This window comes from Megalops cyprinoides, chromosome 2 (assembly GCF_013368585.1).
Source record: "Megalops cyprinoides isolate fMegCyp1 chromosome 2, fMegCyp1.pri, whole genome shotgun sequence".
Lineage (NCBI taxonomy): Eukaryota > Metazoa > Chordata > Actinopteri > Elopiformes > Megalopidae > Megalops > Megalops cyprinoides.
This window is the reverse complement of record NC_050584.1, coordinates 65,989,873-66,009,905: the sequence shown is the minus strand read 5'-3', so window position 1 is coordinate 66,009,905 and position 20,033 is coordinate 65,989,873. Positions and strand designations below refer to the sequence as shown.

Below are 20,033 nucleotides of genomic sequence, written 5' to 3'. Positions count from 1 at the left end.
AAAAAAAACTGAAAATCCAAAACCATAAGGCAAGGTCAAAGTCCCCAAAAAACAGGCAGAAAGCCAAAAGCCAGAGCAAGCAGATATAACCAGGCAGGCCTGAAACAGACAAATACAGTGAGATAAACTGGCAGAGAACAAATAAGATACACAGGCTGATAATGAGTTATCAGGGAACAGGTGAGCAGGACGGGCTTCAGGTGGTGGGTGTGGCAGAAGGGACGATAGGCTGGACTGGAGGCGGGGCAATGGAGCACACGGGCTGAAAACAAAAACAGAAGCACATGCACGCAAAAAACGGACAAAAGACACACGCATGCTGACCGACAGGAAGGCAGAAACGCCATACAAGCAAGACATCAAGCTAAAGCACTGACAGTGTTTAACAAAACCAAGACGCAGGCGGCCCAGACCATACAATCGCACAGTGCGCCGCACATAACATGTACCATAGATAATGCTACAAAATGGAATCTCAGACTCACAGGAAGAATGATCAGTAATAACTGACCAGGTGACATTCCATTCTTCAAGGTAAACAGCAAAACTTAAAGTAAAATTTCCAGTCTCCACAATGACACAGACAGAATCAGTATCAGCTCCATCCCGACTCAGAAGAACAAAATGTGGGCTGTTTAGTACCTGCATCCAGGTGAGTACAGTCTCTAAAATGGACTAGGAGAGGTTAATTGAAGATTGAGAGTCAGTGCTGTCTACCTACCCAGGTTACTATTCTGTGAGCAAACAAGAGAGTCTGATCAAACTGCTGGGTCCACCACAACACAGCAAATCGTATATACAGAAAATCCAGTGTGGTAAATACAGAAACAACTTAGAAGGCTTCATCTTTTCAGACAACCATAAATTATCAGAGAGTAATGAGAATAAGGAGTGAAACTCAAACTCAAACTCAAGAGAAACAGCAAATGAGGGGTTTTGATATTGTCTGTGTGATATGATTTTTGAAAGCATAATGATGATGATTTTCTTGATAGAATGTGTCTGCCTTCACCAAGTGTCAGTCTTGCTCAAAGGTATTCTGTATGTATTATCATTTCTAACTTAATGAATAGCAATACTGATTTTGCACAGTAATTTAATAAATATTTATAGTTTACTGATGTTAAAGGTTTGTAAACACACATGGTGTAACAGGTAAGGTTTTACTTTTTCATGATGCTGTAGCAATGAAAGTCTTAAAAACATAGGTAAAGTGTTTTACAAGAGCAGCTGGCAGATTCACAAGAATGATCGCCCATCTTTCAACTGGCTGGAAGGCATTCTCTGCTTCAGGTTTTACAGAGAGTGTGAGGGTAATGGAATGGATGGCAGTCAGCGGATTTGCCACATTTTAAAAACTGGCTAGACGGCGTTCTGTTCTTCAGGTTTGGATTAATTTACAGCACAACCTAGGAAGGGGTAGATGTAGAGGGAGGGGGGGCAGAGTGTGGGAGGGGGTAAATGTAGAGGGAGTGGGGGCAGAGTGTGGGAGGGGGTAAATGTAGAGGGAGTGGGGGCAGAGTGTGGGAGGGGGTAAATGTAGAGGGAGTGGGGGCAGAGTGTAGGAGGGGTAAATGTAGAGGGAGTGGGGGCAGAGTGTGGAAGGGGGTAAATGTAGAGGGAGTGGGGGTAGAGTGTGGGAGGGGTAAATGTAGAGGGAGTGGGGGCAGAGTGTGGAAGGGGGTAAATGTAGAGGGAGTGGGGGTAGAGTGTGGGAGGGGTAAATGTAGAGGGAGTGGGGACAGAGTGTGGGAGGAGGTAAATGTAGAGGGAGTGGGGGCAGAGTGTGGGAGGAGGTAAATGTAGAGGGGGGGGCAGAGTGTGGGAGGGGTAAATGTAGAGGGGGGTAGAGTGTGGGAGGGGGTAAATGTAGAGGGAAGTGGGGGCAGAGTGTGGGAGGGGGTAAATGTAGAGGGGGGGGGCAGAGTGTGGGAGGGGGTAAATGTAGAGGGAGGGGGGACAGAGTGTGGGAGGGGGTAAATGTAGAGGGAGTGGGGGCAGAGTGTGGGAGGGGTAAATATAGAGGGAGTGGGGGCAGAGTGTGGGAGGGGGTAAATGTAGAGGGAGTGGGGGCAGAGTGTGGGAGGGGTAAATATAGAGGGAGTGGGGACAGAGTGTGGGAGGAGGTAAATGTAGAGGGAGTGGGGGCAGAGTGTGGGAGGGGTAAATATAGAGGGAGTGGGGGCAGATTGTGGGAGAGGGTAAATGTAGAGGGAGTGGGGGCAGAGTGTGGGAGGGGGTAAATGTAGAGGGAGTGGGGACAGAGTGTGGGAGGAGGTAAATGTAGAGGGAGTGGGGGCAGAGTGTGGGAGGAGGTAAATGTAGAGGGAGTGGGGGCAGAGTGTGGGAGGGGTAAATGTAGAGGGAGTGGGGGCAGAGTGTGGGAGGGGGTAAATGTAGAGGGAGTGGGGGCAGAGTGTGGGAGGGGTAAATATAGAGGGAGTGGGGGCAGAGTGTGGGAGGGGGTAAATGTAGAGGGAGTGGGGGCAGAGTGTGGGAGGGGGTAAATGTAGAGGGAAGTAGGGGCAGATTGTGGGTATGGTATCGCTATAGCGTCTGTGGTTATGCTCTTTAATGTACATACAGTAATATGATAAGTGTATAGTATCTGTACATCTGTATAGTATCTGTGGATATGCTCTTTTTACTGTATGTATTGCAAGATGGTGTGTGTGGATATCGTATTTGTACATCCGTATAGTGTATGTGGTTATGCTCCTTGTAATGTATGTACTGTAAGATGGTGAGTAAGTGAGATGTTGTCTAGGAGGGGCTGTATATCTATTGATTAAGTTTTCTTATTGGTTATGTATCCATATTATTATCATGACTCTTGTGGGTACTTGACATTACCAGTTTTGGGAGCTTTTTTATTCACATGGGTTCTACCTTTCTAATTACTTCCTGCTGTGAGTATTCCACTTTTTGTTTGCCTGTCCTGTGGCTACATGTGGACAGGTTCTCAAGTGTTAGTGATGCCTATTACTATCATAATATCTATACCCATATACCAAACTGCATTTCTAAATGATTATGATTTTGTCATTCAAATCACAGTTGTAGCTCACTCCTAGAAAATCCCCTGCCCACAGCATGTCTATGACATACTAAAATTGAAATACTCATAGTTAATGTAATAAAAGTTGAATTTAGGTTTAGATGAAATAAGGATTATATATCAGTCTGCATTTGTGGTGCATTTACAGATCTGCTGATCTGGGTCAGAAGCCAGTCCTGGATTCACTTGGTCCTTCCCAATCCAGACACCTGAGGACGGGGCGTAGTCTTTGAAATGAGTCTCTCTGGGGAGTGTGAGACCCATGACAGACCTATGGACCCTGAGAGTAAGAGGTGAGAGGAGCCGTGTGTGTGTGTGTGTGTGTGTGTGTGTGTGTGTGTGTGTGTATGTGTGTGTATGTGGATGTGTGTGTGTGTTTGTGAATTACATCTACACATGCATGTCAAGCTCCTTTCCTTCATGCTAATCACATTTAGATTAAAGGTCTGTCTGTGCACTCTTAATAGGGTCCAGCATATTGTTGGGCTAACTCTAAGATTTTTTACATTTTTAAATGACATTTTTTAAGAACATCATGTTTATTTCATTTCCATAAATTTACCTTTTCATTTATTTTTTAGCTGGTGAGGATAACCGGACACACTTTAACCCACAGTGAGGGTCTGACTGTGAGCTGTAGAACAGTGAGGGGCATGATGGGAAGAGATGGTGAAGCTGGAGGGACAGAATAAGGGAATGTGGTCCAGGGGCAGCAATCCTGCTGCTGGGATGGCAGCCATTACAGAGGCTGTAGGTCCAATCATGGCCAAGTTAATTGGACTGGCATTTATCCAATGGCATCTAAATGAGCTGTTTTTTTTTCCTATGTCGTCTACATTAACCAGACTGGAAGCCATTGGTTCAGTCCTATTCCAGGTTACAGGCACCCCAATATGGTTGTGCTGGTTCCAAAAATGGCCTCATCCTTAGTCAGGGATGAGACTGTCAGTCTAGTTAATGGGGTCATTAGGTTTGTTTTTGTGCTTTTAATAGGATCCAGCTGGAGACAGCAGACACACCTGTACCCAGCCGTCTGTCGATGAAGAGTGACGATTCAATGGATCATCCAATTAATTTCAGAGGAGGAACTTCTCCCACTGATCAAACGTGAGTACAGAAGCAAATGATAAATTCCTAATGGTGCATTAATAACTGCTCATGCAAAGCATGGCAAAACAAAAGATCTCATTCTTATCACATACCTGCATTGGATTCACATCACAAACAACACTTCTAATCTGGTTTCCCCTGGAGGTCTCGCATCCAAGCACTAACCAAGCCCAGCCCTGCTTATCTTCAGCTTTCAGAGGAACAGAGAATGGTGTGGCTGCTGGAATCAATGCCCACAATTCTGTCAGCTTCTGATGTGGCTACCAGTGGAAAAATGTCATGTCTGTCTGTGGGCACGTGTTACTGCTAAAATCTAGTTTTAATAAATGTTCTGCATCCATAAACTGCAAAGGCACCACGTTGTCACTGTATATAACCTTAACCAACTTTATGTCAAGAAAATGATAACTTAATGCCGATATCTGATTATTGCAATATCATCATTGTAACCTTCAGTCACAGGGTTTGTATTTGTGCTGGCCTGTTATTCATTCCCTTCCCACAGCATTTCTACCCAGTGATACCTGTAAATAGGATCAGAATATGTTAAAGTATCCATACATAAAAACCATACATTTCTGAAGTAAGGTGATCTCTTAATCTGTGCTGTTGACAGAGTCCAGCTGGAGAGAGCAGACTCACCTGTACCCAGCTGTCTGTCTATGGAGAGTGACCGGTCAATGGAACCACCGCTCCATTTCAGAGAAGGAGACTTTCCTACTGATCAAATGTAAATACAGCATCTAATGATTTCACCTTTCTAAAGGTGCATTTGTGTCTGTAACGTAGGGATTCACAACCAAGGGAGCTCATAGAAAGGCTCAGGAGGCAGCAATGTAGCTCCCATAAGGTGTAATTTACTTATATGTGCAGGTCAAAAGGTCCTGTTGAATATTTGGATGACATGCTGAATGACTGCTCCCCTATGATCCAGTTACATCAGAGGAGTGGGTGGAGTTAATCTCCAAAACTAAGCATAACTGGCACGCCAGTGGCTGAATATGGTGTTAGCAGGGAAACCTAACCAATCAGGAACCAATATCAGAGCAACCACTGAAAGTAGGAGTCGTGTATGCTAATGCTATTCAATGATCACTAAAAGGTAAAGGGGCATTTATAATTGCACAACTGAAATGGCCTACTGTTCCAAATTTTAGAATGGGCAGTCCAGAATTGCACTGGCCTAAACACACAGGAGGAATTGGCTGATTCCCCCAACTAAAGAGAAATCAGCCAATCTGAAACAAAGTAGATTTTGCTTTGTTGTTTTGGCTGTCCCATTTTTTCAAGAAAACTGAACCACCTTCACCTTCACTTCACAAACTTAAGTGGAAACTCTTTTTGTGAGAACTGAGTAAATAATTTCATGACACTAAGTATAAATGGGCTAATGACACTAGATACTTTTTCTGTTCTACATCATAGTTCCAACTTTGAAATGTCTCATTTTCATCCCTCTTTCCCTCCCCCTCATCCCAACCTTTTTATTTTATTTTTATTTATTTAACCTTTTATTTCACCAGGTTTGGCCCATTGAGATTAAAATCTCATTTACAAGAGAGACCTGGCCAAGAAAAGCAGCACACCAAGTTTCAGACAAAACAAAAATTACATAAGCATTAAAAATACATAAAAAGACAGAAAGAAATTAAACATTTATAAACAGATTCCTAATGCAAATGATCGTAGTCTACGCTGATGAGCTTCTTCCCTTCATTTTGCATTGAGCAGAACAGCATTGCACGATGGTTGCAAGGATCCTGGCCAATCAATCGCATTTACTGCCACCGTCTGGATGCTTGTGTTAGAACAGCCACAGCTTAACGGTTTCGTGAGAGCAAGTTGTAAAGTTGCAAATCGTGTGAGTCGCGCTTCTGTCATTTTTGGCGCGCAGACTGGCGAGAGAAAACAGCCAAAAATCACGTGATAAAATTACGCTCCTGAGCTCTCAGACTGGAAGTTCAAATCCAGTGGTACAGTTTTGCGAGTATGGAATTACGATTGCAATTTGTTTTTTGAAGTTACGGAAGTTACAATCGCAAACTCAAAAATGTGGTTTCGCAAGTTGTGAATTACAATTGCGATTAGTGTGTCACTTTTTACAGAGAGCAGACTCTCCTGTACCCAGCTGTCTCTCTATGAAGAGTTCAATGACGTCTCCACTGCAGTTCAGAGAAGGAGGCCTTCCTATTGATAAAATGTGAGATCTGTCTATGGTGATTTGGTGGCACCTATTTCATGGCACTTCTGTTATTGCATATGCTTTATGTTTGCTTGTTTCTTGTATCCTTGTAACTTTTATCAGATTATAGAATCATACGGTGTCCTATTAAAATGGCAATGTAAGTTTGTTGTTACTTTTGTAATAATACTGCAGTGGTCTCATACTGGCAAAATCTTATGTTAGACTTACAAAATAACTTGAATCTCATACTGAATTCAAAAATCAATTATTTTTGCATCAGGGAAAGAGGTATTTTTTTAGTGTGCAAATATTTGTTAGTATTTGTCAGTATTTATGAGTAAAGCACACATTTAATTCATTTCAAAAAAGGAAACATTTTGGATTATTACCTGGGTGCTAAAGACCAATGCCATTTGGTCAGTCTCTTTGTTTGTGTTAAACTGGACATATTCATGGAGTACAAATTATGATGAGCGTGCAAAGTTATAAAGTCTTTCGAGAATGTTCTATGAGTTGTTTATAGAACTATTAAAGAAGTAAAATTTTATTATTATTACTGTTATTATAAATTACTATTTATACTTCATTGTTTTGCAATGAAGCTCTAAATAATCCTTCTGAAAAGTTTCTGAGAGGAAAAGTAAATGTTCCCTTTTACAATGAAGAGGTGTGCACAGTATGGTGTGTCTGCAAATGTTTTGCTCACAGAGTCCAGCAGGAGAGATCAGAGTCAGAAAAGCCCAGCAGTCAGTCTGCCCAGAGTCACCAGATGAATTTGTCTTCCATTTTCAAGGTGTGGTATCTAATGTTATGCTATATTTATCTCCATCATTAAAATGAAATATAATAATATGACATATTATTATGAGACAATATGACATAATTATTTTATGTAATTGTCATTTATCTAGAGCAACTTACATAGGTTACAACTGCACCTATTTAACCAACTGGATATTTACTGAGGCAATTGTGAGTTAAGTACCTCACCCAAGGGTACAACAGCAGTACCCCAATGGGGAATCAAACCGGTTACAAGCCCTGGCCCTTACCATTACAACACACTGCATGGCATTTTCCTTTCTTATTTTAGTTGCTTGAAGACATGCTTATCAAGCTGGTGCAGGACAAGCTGAAAAAGCTCCAGGGTGAGGTAAATCAGGATTACCCAGAATGCTTTGAGAGTCAGCTGGAGGATCCTAATGTCCTGAATGAAGTCTACAAGATGCTGGAGAGCTGTGTCAGAGAGGGGGCTGTGAAGGTCACAGTGCACATCCTGAGGAACATGAACCACAAGGATGCTGCTGACACACTGGAGAAAAGTAAGAGCTTCTGTCATTGTGTCACTTTGTTCTGGTGGAAAAGACTACTGAAATATGACTGAATGATATCTGTGTGCTGTGAAGTCAGCTTTCATGAATGTGTATCTGTTTTTGTATGGTTGCTGTGGGTATATCATGTATACTTGTGAATAATAAAAAGTTTACTACATTTTGAAGCGGTTTACTTTACATAAACTCTTAAATGCTCATGCTTCAACTCTTTTTGACTTTGGTATGATAAAGTGATTCATGTACCTTGACGCAGTCATTTAGACAAGGCCCACTGCTTGAGGCTACCTTTTAGCTCAGTAAGATCATTAGAAAAATCACGTACATCAAATCTTACATAAAATTTACTCTACCAACCCAATATCAGTTTTACATAATCAGTAAAAACTATTCTCCTTTCACCTTAATTCATGTAAACTTACAAAGCTGAACCTCAGTTTCCTCTGCTCAATTCAGAGGTACCAGGACAATTTAAAATTTAAAATTTAATTTAAAATTCTGTCTTAACATTGTGTTATGCTTCTCTGCTATGCTATCACCTTGTTAAAATGTTAATACGAACCTTTTTCGTATTAAGTGTAGTTGTTATGATGGTGTGTTCTGTACAGTTGATTGACAAGAGAAAAGCTCTGACAAAAACTTCAACAGAATATAAATTTTAGAATCCAGTCTTGCTAACACTGAATTTAGTCAACCAACCAAACCAGAATGTTCCTACATTGTAGACTCTCTCATGGTGTAAATTGTGTTATGGTTAGATACTCCCAAAGGGGCTTTGGTGATGGATTTATATATGTATGTTACATTATTATTGTCATTTAGCAGATGCTCTTATCCAGAGAAACTTAGGTCTGGGTTAAGTACCTTACTCAAGGGTACAGCAGCAGTGCCCCAGTAGGGAATTCAACCAACAACCTCTCGTTTATGAGCCCTGCTTATTAGCACTATGCTACACTGCCAAGCAGGAGTGTAAACATATATGTTCAACATAAATCTATGAATTCTATCATGTCAAGAAGGGCATGTGATATACTGATAAAAGTTATATAGGATTCTCCTGAAAGAGCAGTGATTGAGGTCACCTCTACATGGCATGCAGCTTCGAGAGGGATTTTGAAATCCTTGTATATCCAAAAAGACTGTGACTGAAGACTTTTCCACATTCACTTTCAGATGTATGTATACACAAACAATGGAAGAGAATCCTGAATTAAGCACAAGGGAAAAGTGGGCAGTTCATTGTCTGGGCAGTGAATTCTCCCTCTGATCCTTTGAAGCTCTTCTACCTTGCAAACTACCAAGGACTGCATATTAAATGGAAAGGGTATACAATCCCCCTTTTCCTTAATCAGCTGAATCAGCAGTTGTCACAGTGGTACTGCCATCTTTCAGAATAGCTGTTGAAAGGGTATTAGGAGTGTCGATCTGTGGGGCTGTCAGTGTGTGGATGCATTATTTTGTGGGAGGTATCAGTTTGTAGGTGCAACAAGCCACACAGGTAGAGTAGCAGTGTGCATAGAGGTAATGCTCCCATATGGCATACAGCGTACATCAAAGGTTACAGAGTACAACTAATAGTAGGATATTGGAGACAATATATAATATTTTGACTGGTAAACATAAATGGATACTTGCAACTTGAACATGTAACGCATGTTTCAAGTGTTAGATTGTTCACCTGAAACGTGTTACAGTACTATTTGTGCCTTGCATTAAATCCTTATCGCATTTTTAAGTCAAAGTAAAATGGCACAATTTTTTTGTTTTGTGTTTTTTTTTTGCCAGATGAAGTCCAGAGGCAATGTCAAGAGCAGCTCAAGTGCAGTCTGAAGAAGAGGTCTGAATGTGTATTTGAAGGGATTGCTAAGCAAGGCAGTCCAAAAGATCTCAATAAAATCTATACAGAACTCTACATCACAGAGGGTGGAAGTGGATGGGTCAGTAATGAACATGAGGTAAGACAGATTGAGAAAGCATCCAAGAAACCGCCTGCTCAAGAGACTGCAATCAAATGCAATGACATCTTCAAACCCTTACCTGGACAAGATAAAAACATAAGAACTGTGCTGACAAAGGGGATCGCTGGCATCGGAAAAACAGTCTCTGTGCAGAAGTTCATTCTTGACTGGGCAGAAGGAAAAGCCAATCAGGATGTTTATTTTATATTTCCTCTACCTTTCCGGGAGCTGAATCTGATTGAGATTAAAGAATACAGTCTGATGCAAATGATTCACCACTTCTTCCCAGAAGTCAAACAGCTTGGATCCATTGGGTGAGTGTCAGCTTACCTTAGATTTCAAGAACAATGAAATGTGGCGTGATGTAACAGAGCCAGCATCAGTGGACGTGCTGCTGACAAACCTCATTAAGGGGAATCTGCTTCCCTCTGCTCTCCTCTGGATCACCACCCGACCAGCAGCAGCCAATCAGATCCCTCCTGAGTGTGTCCACCAGGTGACAGAGGTACGAGGTTTTAATGATCCCCAGAAGGAGGAGTATTTCAACAAAAGATTCCGTGATCAGAACCTGGCCAGCAAAATTATCACACACATAAAATCATCAAGGAGCCTCTACATCATGTGCCACATACCAGTCTTCTGTTGGCTTGCAGCCACTGTTCTTGAGCAAGTGATGGGTGAGTCAGACAGTGGAGAAATCCCTAAGACTCTGACTCAAATGTACACACACTTCCTGCTCATTCAGATGAATATCAAGAATCTAAAATATTCTGAACAAGAGACAGAGCAACATAAGATGATGGAGGTCAGCAAAGAACTCATTCTGAACCTAGGCAAGCTGGCTTTCCACCACCTAGAGAGGGGAAATGTAATATTCTATGAAAAAGACCTGAGAGAGTTTGATATTGATATCAATGAAGCTTCTCTGTTCTCTGGACTATGTACAAAAATCTTCAAAGAGGAGTTTGGGCTGTATCAGGGGAAAGTGTACTGTTTTGTGCATCTGAGTGTTCAGGAGTATCTTGCTGCTCTGTATGTGTTTCTCTCGTACAGAAACAGCAGCACAAATATCCTTGACAAATCTGAGTCCTACTGCACAAAACTAATGAGTTTACTCATAGAAACACCTGTAGCAATTCTGCAGAATATTGCAGTAGATCAGGCCTTGCAGAGTGAGAATGGACACCTGGACCTTTTCCTCCGCTTCCTTCTTGGCCTCTCACTGGACTCCAATCAGACTCTCTTACAAGGCCTACTGACACAGACAGGAAGCAGCTCAGAGACCATTGAAGAAACAGTCCAGTATGTTAAAGAGAAGATCAAAGAGAATCTCTCCCCAGAGAGGACTGTCAACCTGTTCCACTGTCTGAATGAACTGAATGACCATTCTCTAGTCGAGGAAATCCAAAGTTACCTGAGCTCAGGAAGTCTTTCAAGAGAAGAGCTCTCACCTGCACAGTGGTCAGCTCTGGTCTTTGTGCTGCTAACATCAGAAGAGGAGCTGGATGTGTTTGACTTGAAGAAATACATCAGATCAGAGGAAGGTCTTCTGAGGCTGCTGCCAGTGGTGAAGGCCTCTAGAACAGCTCTGTAAGTCACAAAGCTCTGACAACTGGAATGATAATGAAAATAAACTATTCACTACGATTAAAATAACAGCTGTCAGAACAGCTGGTCACACCAGCTCTGCAAATTTCAGTATACTTTGGTCTAAATTGCAAACTGGACACAATAACAGCTTCAGTTCAGGTTATATTTAGATGCTTGGCGCATGTGCTTTTCCAAGCCTCTCATGTGAATATAAAGATTAATGGTGAATACAGGCAATGATTTCCTTTCCAGGCTGAACAGCTGTAACCTCAGTAAGGAATGCTGTGAAGCGCTGGCCTCAGCTATCAGCTCAAACTCCTCCAGTCTGAGAGAGCTGGACCTGAGTGACAATGACCTGCAGGATTCAGGAGTGGAGCTGCTCTCTGCTGGACTGGGGAATCCACACTGTAAACTGGAGACACTGAGGTCAGTGTTTATCAGATGCTCCAAATAAGGGCTAGACTACAGTATATTGATTACATATGTAGCAAACCATACAAATGTTGTTGTATTATTTGCTCGACAAGGAAAACAATAGGATCACAAGTCTTATCTTCAAAGCTCTGTAAGTTATGATATGCTTTAGTTCAAGTGTTGAAAACTACACTCTGAACACTACAGCACATTACAACATGACAGCAAGACAGTGTAGTAGTCATGTCACTTAGTGTCCAAGTCCAAGTCCCAGTCAAGAGTCAAAACACATCTTTTCAAGCTGTATCTCTAGTCTAACTTCCTCTCTATCTGTCTCTATCTATCCTATCTATCCCTATTTTCTTTACAAAAGCACTCTACACTAGTTTAGCACTTAACTCAGTATCTTACTGACCTCTTGTAGTACTTTTCGATAACTACTATTAGCACAGTAATGCACTTATTTGGAAGTTGTTCTGGGTCTGCTAAATGATGTAATGTAATGTGTCAAGTCACCAGTACTGAAGTTTGAGTCCAGAAGTGAGGAACTGAAAACAAATCTAATTTCACAGCTTTCACTATCATGATGAAAAGGTTAAATCAGAGACTACCAAAGGAGGGACAGAGGCACTGAATCCAAATTAAATATCTCTTTGTTGTGTGTATGATTAAGTACAAATCTGCATATGAATTTACTTGCAAAAGTCACTAAGTTATCATTATCATAATGTAATCCTTCATAAAACTGTAAAACTTTGAAATATTACAGTCTCTTTACTCAAGTCTTCTATGGTTGAAGCAAAACGGCTGCAATAAGTTGGTAATTTCTTTAAGATTATTTTATATTTATATTTATATAGATTACTTTATAAAACATCTACAAGGTGCACAGCTATCCACTAATGGCACATGATTTTTTTTAATCAATATTATTTATTATTTCCTATTGATTATTGATGCAGCTAATAACAACTTACTATATTTCTCTGCTCAGCAGCGACTTATTATGTTTATGCATTATTATATTATTATTATTATTATTATTATTATTATTATATTATGCAGCGGTTTATTATGTTGCATATAAGAGTCTGAACAACAGGGGGCGGGTATTGCAGTATATCACTGTTGCTCACTTGAAGAAGAACAAGTGTGAATGGTTAATTGTGTGTTTATTTCAGCAAAACTGTATTAAAGCAAGACTGAACTGGCGCTTCTCACTACTCCTCTTCGGCAAACTCATATTGAAAGAAAAAATAAAATAAAAATCAATCAATTAATCATCAGTTAAGCGTAGAAACGACATGAACAAGTAGACCTGTAAATAAAATAATAACAACAATTTTTTTTTTTTTTAGGTTGGGGGAGGGTTCTGGTTTTTGTGCATATTTACTTGCTAAGTTTCTCACATTACTCACCCTTATTACAGCTATAAACAATCTGTAACATTCATTTACAATAGTGATGAATTCCAACAATAACGTTTTATTGTAGACATATCTGTTAATATTCAGTCTTCCTTGTACTGGCTTGGACTTTCACAAGCTCAAGCATTTCCACTTGTAGTACAACGCTGGCCAGCCAGTTAGTACTAGCACACGTAGCAACCATTAGCACAACTTTCCCTCATACCCGAGTCCATTTCTACCTTAATGGTGGCTTAACAGCGATGTCGTTATAATACATCTATAAAATTCTTTCATTACTGTAATCATAACTGTAATTTGCTATGGTAAAATGGCATTTTGCGCTGGGTGATTGACCTATCTAGCATGATTGGCTACCTGGCGCAGCTTTATTGCTGATGGCATTGCAAATTATCAGCTGTCAACCTGAAATGGTAGCTAGCAAGTAAGCCATCAGGCTAGCCATGTTTACTATCTAGTTGAATGAGGGTATTGGGGAATGAATGAATAAATGAATGAATGAGTGAGTGAGTGAATGAGTGAGTGAATGAATGAATGAATGAGTGAATGAATGAATGAATTCTCAGGATGCATGTAGAACAGGTGGTGGACAAAATTTTTAGTTGTTCCACATTCTCTGTCTCTCTCTCTCACATTTTTCTGTTGAAGGTGGTGCACACTGCAGACACTTTATCACCGACAGCATAATAGAAAAATGCGATTTTGATTACTTTCGAAATTTTATAAAAATTTGTGTTCCTCGCTGGTTAAACTTTTGACGTCACTGCCGCTAACGCGTAGTAACAAGTTGATTGTGAAGGTGAAGGTAGCATTAGAAAAGATTTATTTCAATAATTTAGAATTTAAACTTTATTTTAACAGATATTCATTTTTACAATTAGCAGATTGTAAAAATGTATAATTAAATCTGTCGAAAACCGCAAGTCTGACTGAAGTCCAGGTCACTTGACGTCAAGTCCAAGTTCAAGTCCAACTCACAAATATTGAGAGAAATCAGGTGGTGGGTATGAATCAAAACAACTCTGTGGTGCTATTATGATGGCAGAAAAATGCACATTTTGAGTCTCATGAACACACCCAGTCACACTGGAGGAGTTGGCTGCAGAGAGCCACACTCAGCTCCTGTAGGTTGTATGGGAGCAGCAGCGTTGTGTGGTAATTGAAATAACAGCTGTCAAAATAGCTCTTAAGAGAATATAAATATTGATGGTTGAACACAATCAATTGTAACTAAGGGACAGATGGTAATTCTTGGGTCCTGAAGTTTGTGTGGGGCAGGGGGGTTGTGTGGAATTATCTGATTTGACATGATTTCCTTTCCAGGCTGAACAGGTGTAACCTCAGTAAGCAGTGCTGTGAAGCGCTGGCCTCAGCTATCAGCTCAAACTCCTCCAGTCTGAGAGAGCTGGACCTGAGTGACAATGACCTGCAGGATTCAGGAGTGGAGCTGATCTCTGCTGGACTGGGGAATCCACACTGTAAACTGGAGACACTGAGGTCAGCTTTTCAAGGGCTTTATAATGCATAATAATAATAATAATAATAATAATAATAATAAACTTTATTTGTATAGCACCTTTCATACAAGAAATGCAGCTTGAAGTGCTTTACAATAAAGAAATTGCATGCACCCAGTGCTTCACATGGAATGAACATCAAAACAGGGATAGAATGCCATAATTAATATAAAATAAGATAGAAATAAATATAATAATAAAAAGATAAAATAAAAGTGAAATTAGAATACATAAAATGCATAATAAAATAAAAATAAAGCTAAAAATTGAGTACATAGAATGCATAAAATCAAGTAAAATACAGGATTTTAAAAGAAGTACAGCAGTGCATAAGTGCAAAAAAGAATTTCAGCCCCGTATCAGGGAAGTCATAGCTAGTTAAAGGCTGAAGTGAAGAGATAAGTTTTTAAAAATATTTAGCGAGCTGGCTTCCCTGATATCTATAAGTAGTGTGCTCCATAGCTTTGGAGCGTAATTGACAAAGGCTGCATCTCCGATTTTCTTTCAGCTGTTGCTGAAAACTATCAATAAACCAGCAGCAGATGATCACAGCCTTCTTGAAGGCAAATAGTTGACAAGGGAGTTAGCAATGTAGCTTAGTCCATATTTATTCATAGTGCTAACAGGAAAAAAATTGCGTATAGGATCATATAGGATCATTTTATCGTAAGTTTATTTAGCAAAGAGAAGGGTCATTTTTCTTCCCATCCCTGTAGTTAGTATTTTATATATCCACTTCTGGCAAGGATTACACTTAAATTTAATGTAACCAGTCCAAAGAGCACTGTATATATTTTTCTAAAAATAGGTAAGGAAACTGCTGGTGATTATCAACATTTAATTAACTTTGTTCATATTTTCAGTCACACCACTGGATATTTTTAAACTTCACTTTAAAAATCTGAATAGAATCCAATCAAGCCCCTATTAGACATTATGAAACAGAAAAAAAAAATATGAAGATATGTTGACTTGTGTGGCCGATAAGGTTCAGAACATGTCTAATGTGTTCCACCTACTGTATGGACACCAATTAATCCAGCAAGTACAGCAGTCCTTACAGTGAAGTCCTAAAACCTAACCAAGCAGAATATGAATATATGATACAGGCAGCCTGACCTTACAACCACAGTAGGAGGGATAACAACAAAACAGCCACAGAAAAATTTATGTGATAGAAAGGCAAGGAAAGATCAATTGCAACTCATGGTATTGGTGATGAGCTCTCGGTGTAATGATCTCTATCATATAGTCAATGTTTGTTATTCCCTAATTCCCTTTGTCCATGTTATTTTCCTGTTGGAATACAGCTGACAGCTGCCTTGTCTTTTATTCCACTTATTTTATTCCACTTGGTCATTTCAGTAAACTGTGAAAAAAAAATTATAATATTCATAAAATTAATCATTATACTTTGAGCCTGCTATAAGCCGATCCAGACAGTATAAAGATCATTGGATCAGTAGTTTCCGGACAACTGTGATGCTCATGAACACATCCAGTCACAGCTGAGGAGTTGGCTGTGATTCTGACAGGAGAGCCACACCCAGCTGCTGTAGGTTGTGTGGGGGCAGGGGGATAGGGTGGAATTATCTGATGTGATATCATTTCTAGGCTGAACAGCTGTAACCTCAGTAATGAATGCTGTGAAGCGCTGGCCTCAGCTATCAGTTCAAGCTCCTCCAGTCTGAGAGAGCTGGACCTGAGTGACAATGAGCTGCAGGATTCAGGAGTGGAGCTTCTCTCTGCTGGACTGAGGAATCCACACTGTAAACTGGAGACACTGAGGTCAGTGATGTAAATACTTTCTTCAGGGCTATAATGTGAAGATTCAAGTAAAACTATATAAGTACAACACTGTACATTTTTCTGTGTTATCACATTCTAGCTCCTATTTAAATCAGGGTATTTATGAATATGCATGGAAATGTACATAACAGCTAATATTACTTAAAAGCTAAAATCTGAAAACAGTAGGATATCCAGGTTTTTCAAATGTTTTACTGGATTGCATATCGTTGTGTGTGCTACTTGCCTGAAAACGATTTTTTCAACAAAAAAAATAATCAAAAACCAAACCAGTCTCCTCCAACTCAACTGAGTTCTGTCTTGTAATCCTTAAATTATTAACGCAAACATTATAAAACAGTGAAAAAAATTCTTTCTGAATTGAGGTGTGTTTTTAGAATACAGGTAAAGATATTTTCTTCTTTCTGCAGAATGTCAGGCTGTCGAGTCACAGAGAGAGGCTGTGTTTCTCTGGCTTCAGCTCTGCGTTCAAACCCTTCATACCTGAGAGAGCTGGATCTGAGCTACAATCACCCAGGAGACTCAGGACTGAGAGCGCTCTCTGCTGCACTGGAGGACCCCAACTGTAAATTGGAAAAACTCAGGTAAGCTGTTACATCATGCTGATAATGGTCTTCAAACATGATTGATTATTTTCATCACATGACCAGCACCACCATATGCGAATGTCGCCTAGTTTAATCAATTAATATTTTTCACCACAACAAAGTATTTCTATCTGTGAGATGGACACTTTCGTAAAGACTGTGTCACTGTGAGAACAGGAAAGTGCTGACAGTGTGTGGAGCTCTCCCATTGTCACAGGGCTCTGAGTTTCCACACTGCACTTCATAAACAGGCTGTGTCACTCAATCACTGTCTGTTCTTCTGGTTTTCCTGCAGTGTGGACCGTGTTGGAGAAAGCAGTAGCAAGCAAAGATTGCTGAAACGTAAGTACATATGAATGAAATAATTAACGTGAACACATCAGGCCACCTTGTTTTTGAATTCTGGGTACCTGTTTGAATAATGAATATGAATTTGGCAGGTTACTTGTGGTACAGTTATATTATGAGCAAGAGAAATATTTCACAATAAGGTACAGTTCATGTGTGTTTGTCTGTGTGTGCTCTTTCCCCCTAAATGTCTGCAGATGCCTGCCAGCTCACACTGGATCCCAACACAGCACACAGAAACCTGTCTCTGTCTGAGGAGAACAGGAAGGTGACATTGGGGAGAGAGGAGCATCCTTATCCTGATCATCCAGAGAGATTTGATCACTGGCCCCAAGTGCTGTGCAGAGAGGGTCTGTCTGGGCGCTGTTACTGGGAGGCTGAGTGGAGTGGGAGACCTGTTTCTATAGGAGCTGTATATAAAGGAGTCAGCAGGAAAGGAAAGAACAGTCACCTTGGACATAATGATAAGTCCTGGTGTTTGTACATTGACCATATGAATTACACTGTCCAGCACAATAAACACAAAACTCCCATACTTTCTCCTGACTCCCCCTCCTGCAGAGTAGGAGTGTATCTGGACTGGCCGGCCGGCACTCTGTCCTTCTACAGCGTCTCCTCTGACACACTGACCCTCCTGCACACATTCCACACCACCTTCACTGAGCCCCTCTATCCTGGGTTTTGGGTTGGGTGTGTCTCCTCCGTGTCCCTGTGCCAGCTGGACTAGACTTCTGTGTCCTGGTAGATCACCTGTCTCCTAAATAGTCACATTCCTGATCTGGCTGTACTGTATTGATGATCCATGTAAACCTGTGAGAAAACATCCTAAATAATGTAAATAAAACCTAAATATGTATGTTTTACCACTTCTAAGACAACCAAGATGCCATTATTCACTGGTGTTACTGTGAATAAGACTTTGCACACACGCACGCACGCACGGGCACATACGCACACACACGCGCACACACACACACACACTCTGAAACCCCAGGAAGCCTGTCCCTCTCTTTGGTAGTTGCACAACGTGATCGAGTCCTCTGTCTCGTCTAGCCCTGATGTGGTGAAAGGAGCTTCCTGTAGTGGTAAGGGTGACATCTTCAGACTGCATTTTGGTTCCGTCTGTCCACCTGAAATTGAATCTTTCCTTTTAATGTGTGTTACTGTAAGGTATTTGGACATGTGCTGAAATGTACAATAGTATGTATATATGTATGTATAATATGTATATTCCCGTAAAACTTCCAATAATAGCCGAGTCTCGAATAAACGCAGGTCTCTTATAACCGCTGGTATGCGCGACCCTTTCAATTAAATAAACACCTGCCTCAAATAAACGCCAAGGAAAATTATATTTATTTTTCATGACTATAAAACGAAAGAGCAGCCTGTTAAAATGCTTAGTCCTATTTATTTTCTGTGGCTAAAAAAATGAAATAACACAAACAAATATTTTTTTCACATTAGGCTAAATGAGGTTGTTGTAGTGAATTCAATTTGCCCTATGCGCGTTCATCTGTTCACGAATTAGATTAAACATAAACGAACAAAACAAGCTGTTTTCGGATCATGGTAGCATAAATTCACAGTGATGCTGCTATTCTTACAGACTCTGCTCTCCCATCATCATGCAATGACAATGTTTAACTTACTTTATTAGTGATTCCTGTTTGAGTTGCTACCAAAGAGCGCTGTATATTTGTTAAGTAGGCTACTTGGGGGGAGAAAAAAAACATGGTGAATTTTCCTGGTCAGTTCAGCTACCAATAACTTGCAGAAGCCTGAGGTCTTTAGGTGAGGTCTCTTATTATCGCCGAGCCTCCAATAAACGCCGGTAAAGTTAAATAAGTTAAGACGCCTTGCCTTTTATTGGAAGTTTTACGGTATATATATATGCAGTATGCAAAAGTATTATTATCAAACTTGGCATATTTTACTGAAGTGTAATTAAGTGGGTTAACTATTGCAATAAAATATATTCCCGCCTACAGTTTTTTCTTCACGTATGTCATGAACACATAAACAACCTTATACAGTTTTATTGTGGAACTGAATAATATGACCAGTCCCCTTCCACTGTATCTCATCCAGATCCTCCAGTTCTAATAAAGTTGTGTGTTACTCTGCACAACAACAGTGACAATCAAAATCTGAGTATATTTTCCTCACTATTGAATATTGGAAATAACACAGTAAGATAGAACTATTAGTATTGGTTTCACCCTCTTAAGACAGAGGGAGTTAGAAACTCCAGCGCATGCCACAACATTTTGACTAAAAACCTTGTCCTCTCTGCCGCTACACTCGAATTTGCCTGAAAATGGGCATTAATGCATGTCAGCAAACCGAAGTATTCATCCAAATCTACAAAGAAATGGTTAACCGAGCACAAAATAAACATTCTCACCGCTCAAATTAAAAAAGCGATGCACACACTGTCTTCGTGCTTTTATGTGTTTACGCTCCTCAGGTGCTACAGAGTGGAAGTCGGCAAGTGACCTGGATCTTAGGAGTCAGAGGGAGGAATTTTTCAGGGTCTACAAAGGGCTCCCGGGTCCTGATGACCTCCGCGGCAAAACCACAACCACGATGTCACGGACGGCCCAAGAGGCACAGATGCATAATGATACATACATGCGGCCAACCCATAACCTTGGAGCTGCTCGCTCTATGTAGCCACTGAGCAGCACACTAACAGG

The 20,033-nt window shown here is 40.5% G+C and overlaps 1 protein-coding gene across 1 annotated transcript; it reads left to right on the top strand.

The window, feature by feature from the left end:
* Positions 1 to 576: 576 nt before the first annotated feature.
* LOC118773261 (NACHT, LRR and PYD domains-containing protein 3-like) lies at positions 577 to 18,381 on the top strand. Its single transcript, XM_036522119.1, is given in 13 exon segments — positions 577 to 652; positions 3,207 to 3,351; positions 4,052 to 4,165; positions 4,785 to 4,898; positions 7,062 to 7,146; positions 7,447 to 7,675; positions 9,470 to 9,941; positions 9,943 to 11,232; positions 11,485 to 11,658; positions 14,397 to 14,570; positions 16,810 to 16,983; positions 17,282 to 17,328; positions 17,532 to 18,381. Coding segments are annotated over 12 exon segments (3,462 nt in total). The 5' UTR covers positions 577 to 652; positions 3,207 to 3,292; the 3' UTR covers positions 18,062 to 18,381.
* The last annotated feature ends 1,652 nt before the right edge of the window (positions 18,382 to 20,033 follow it).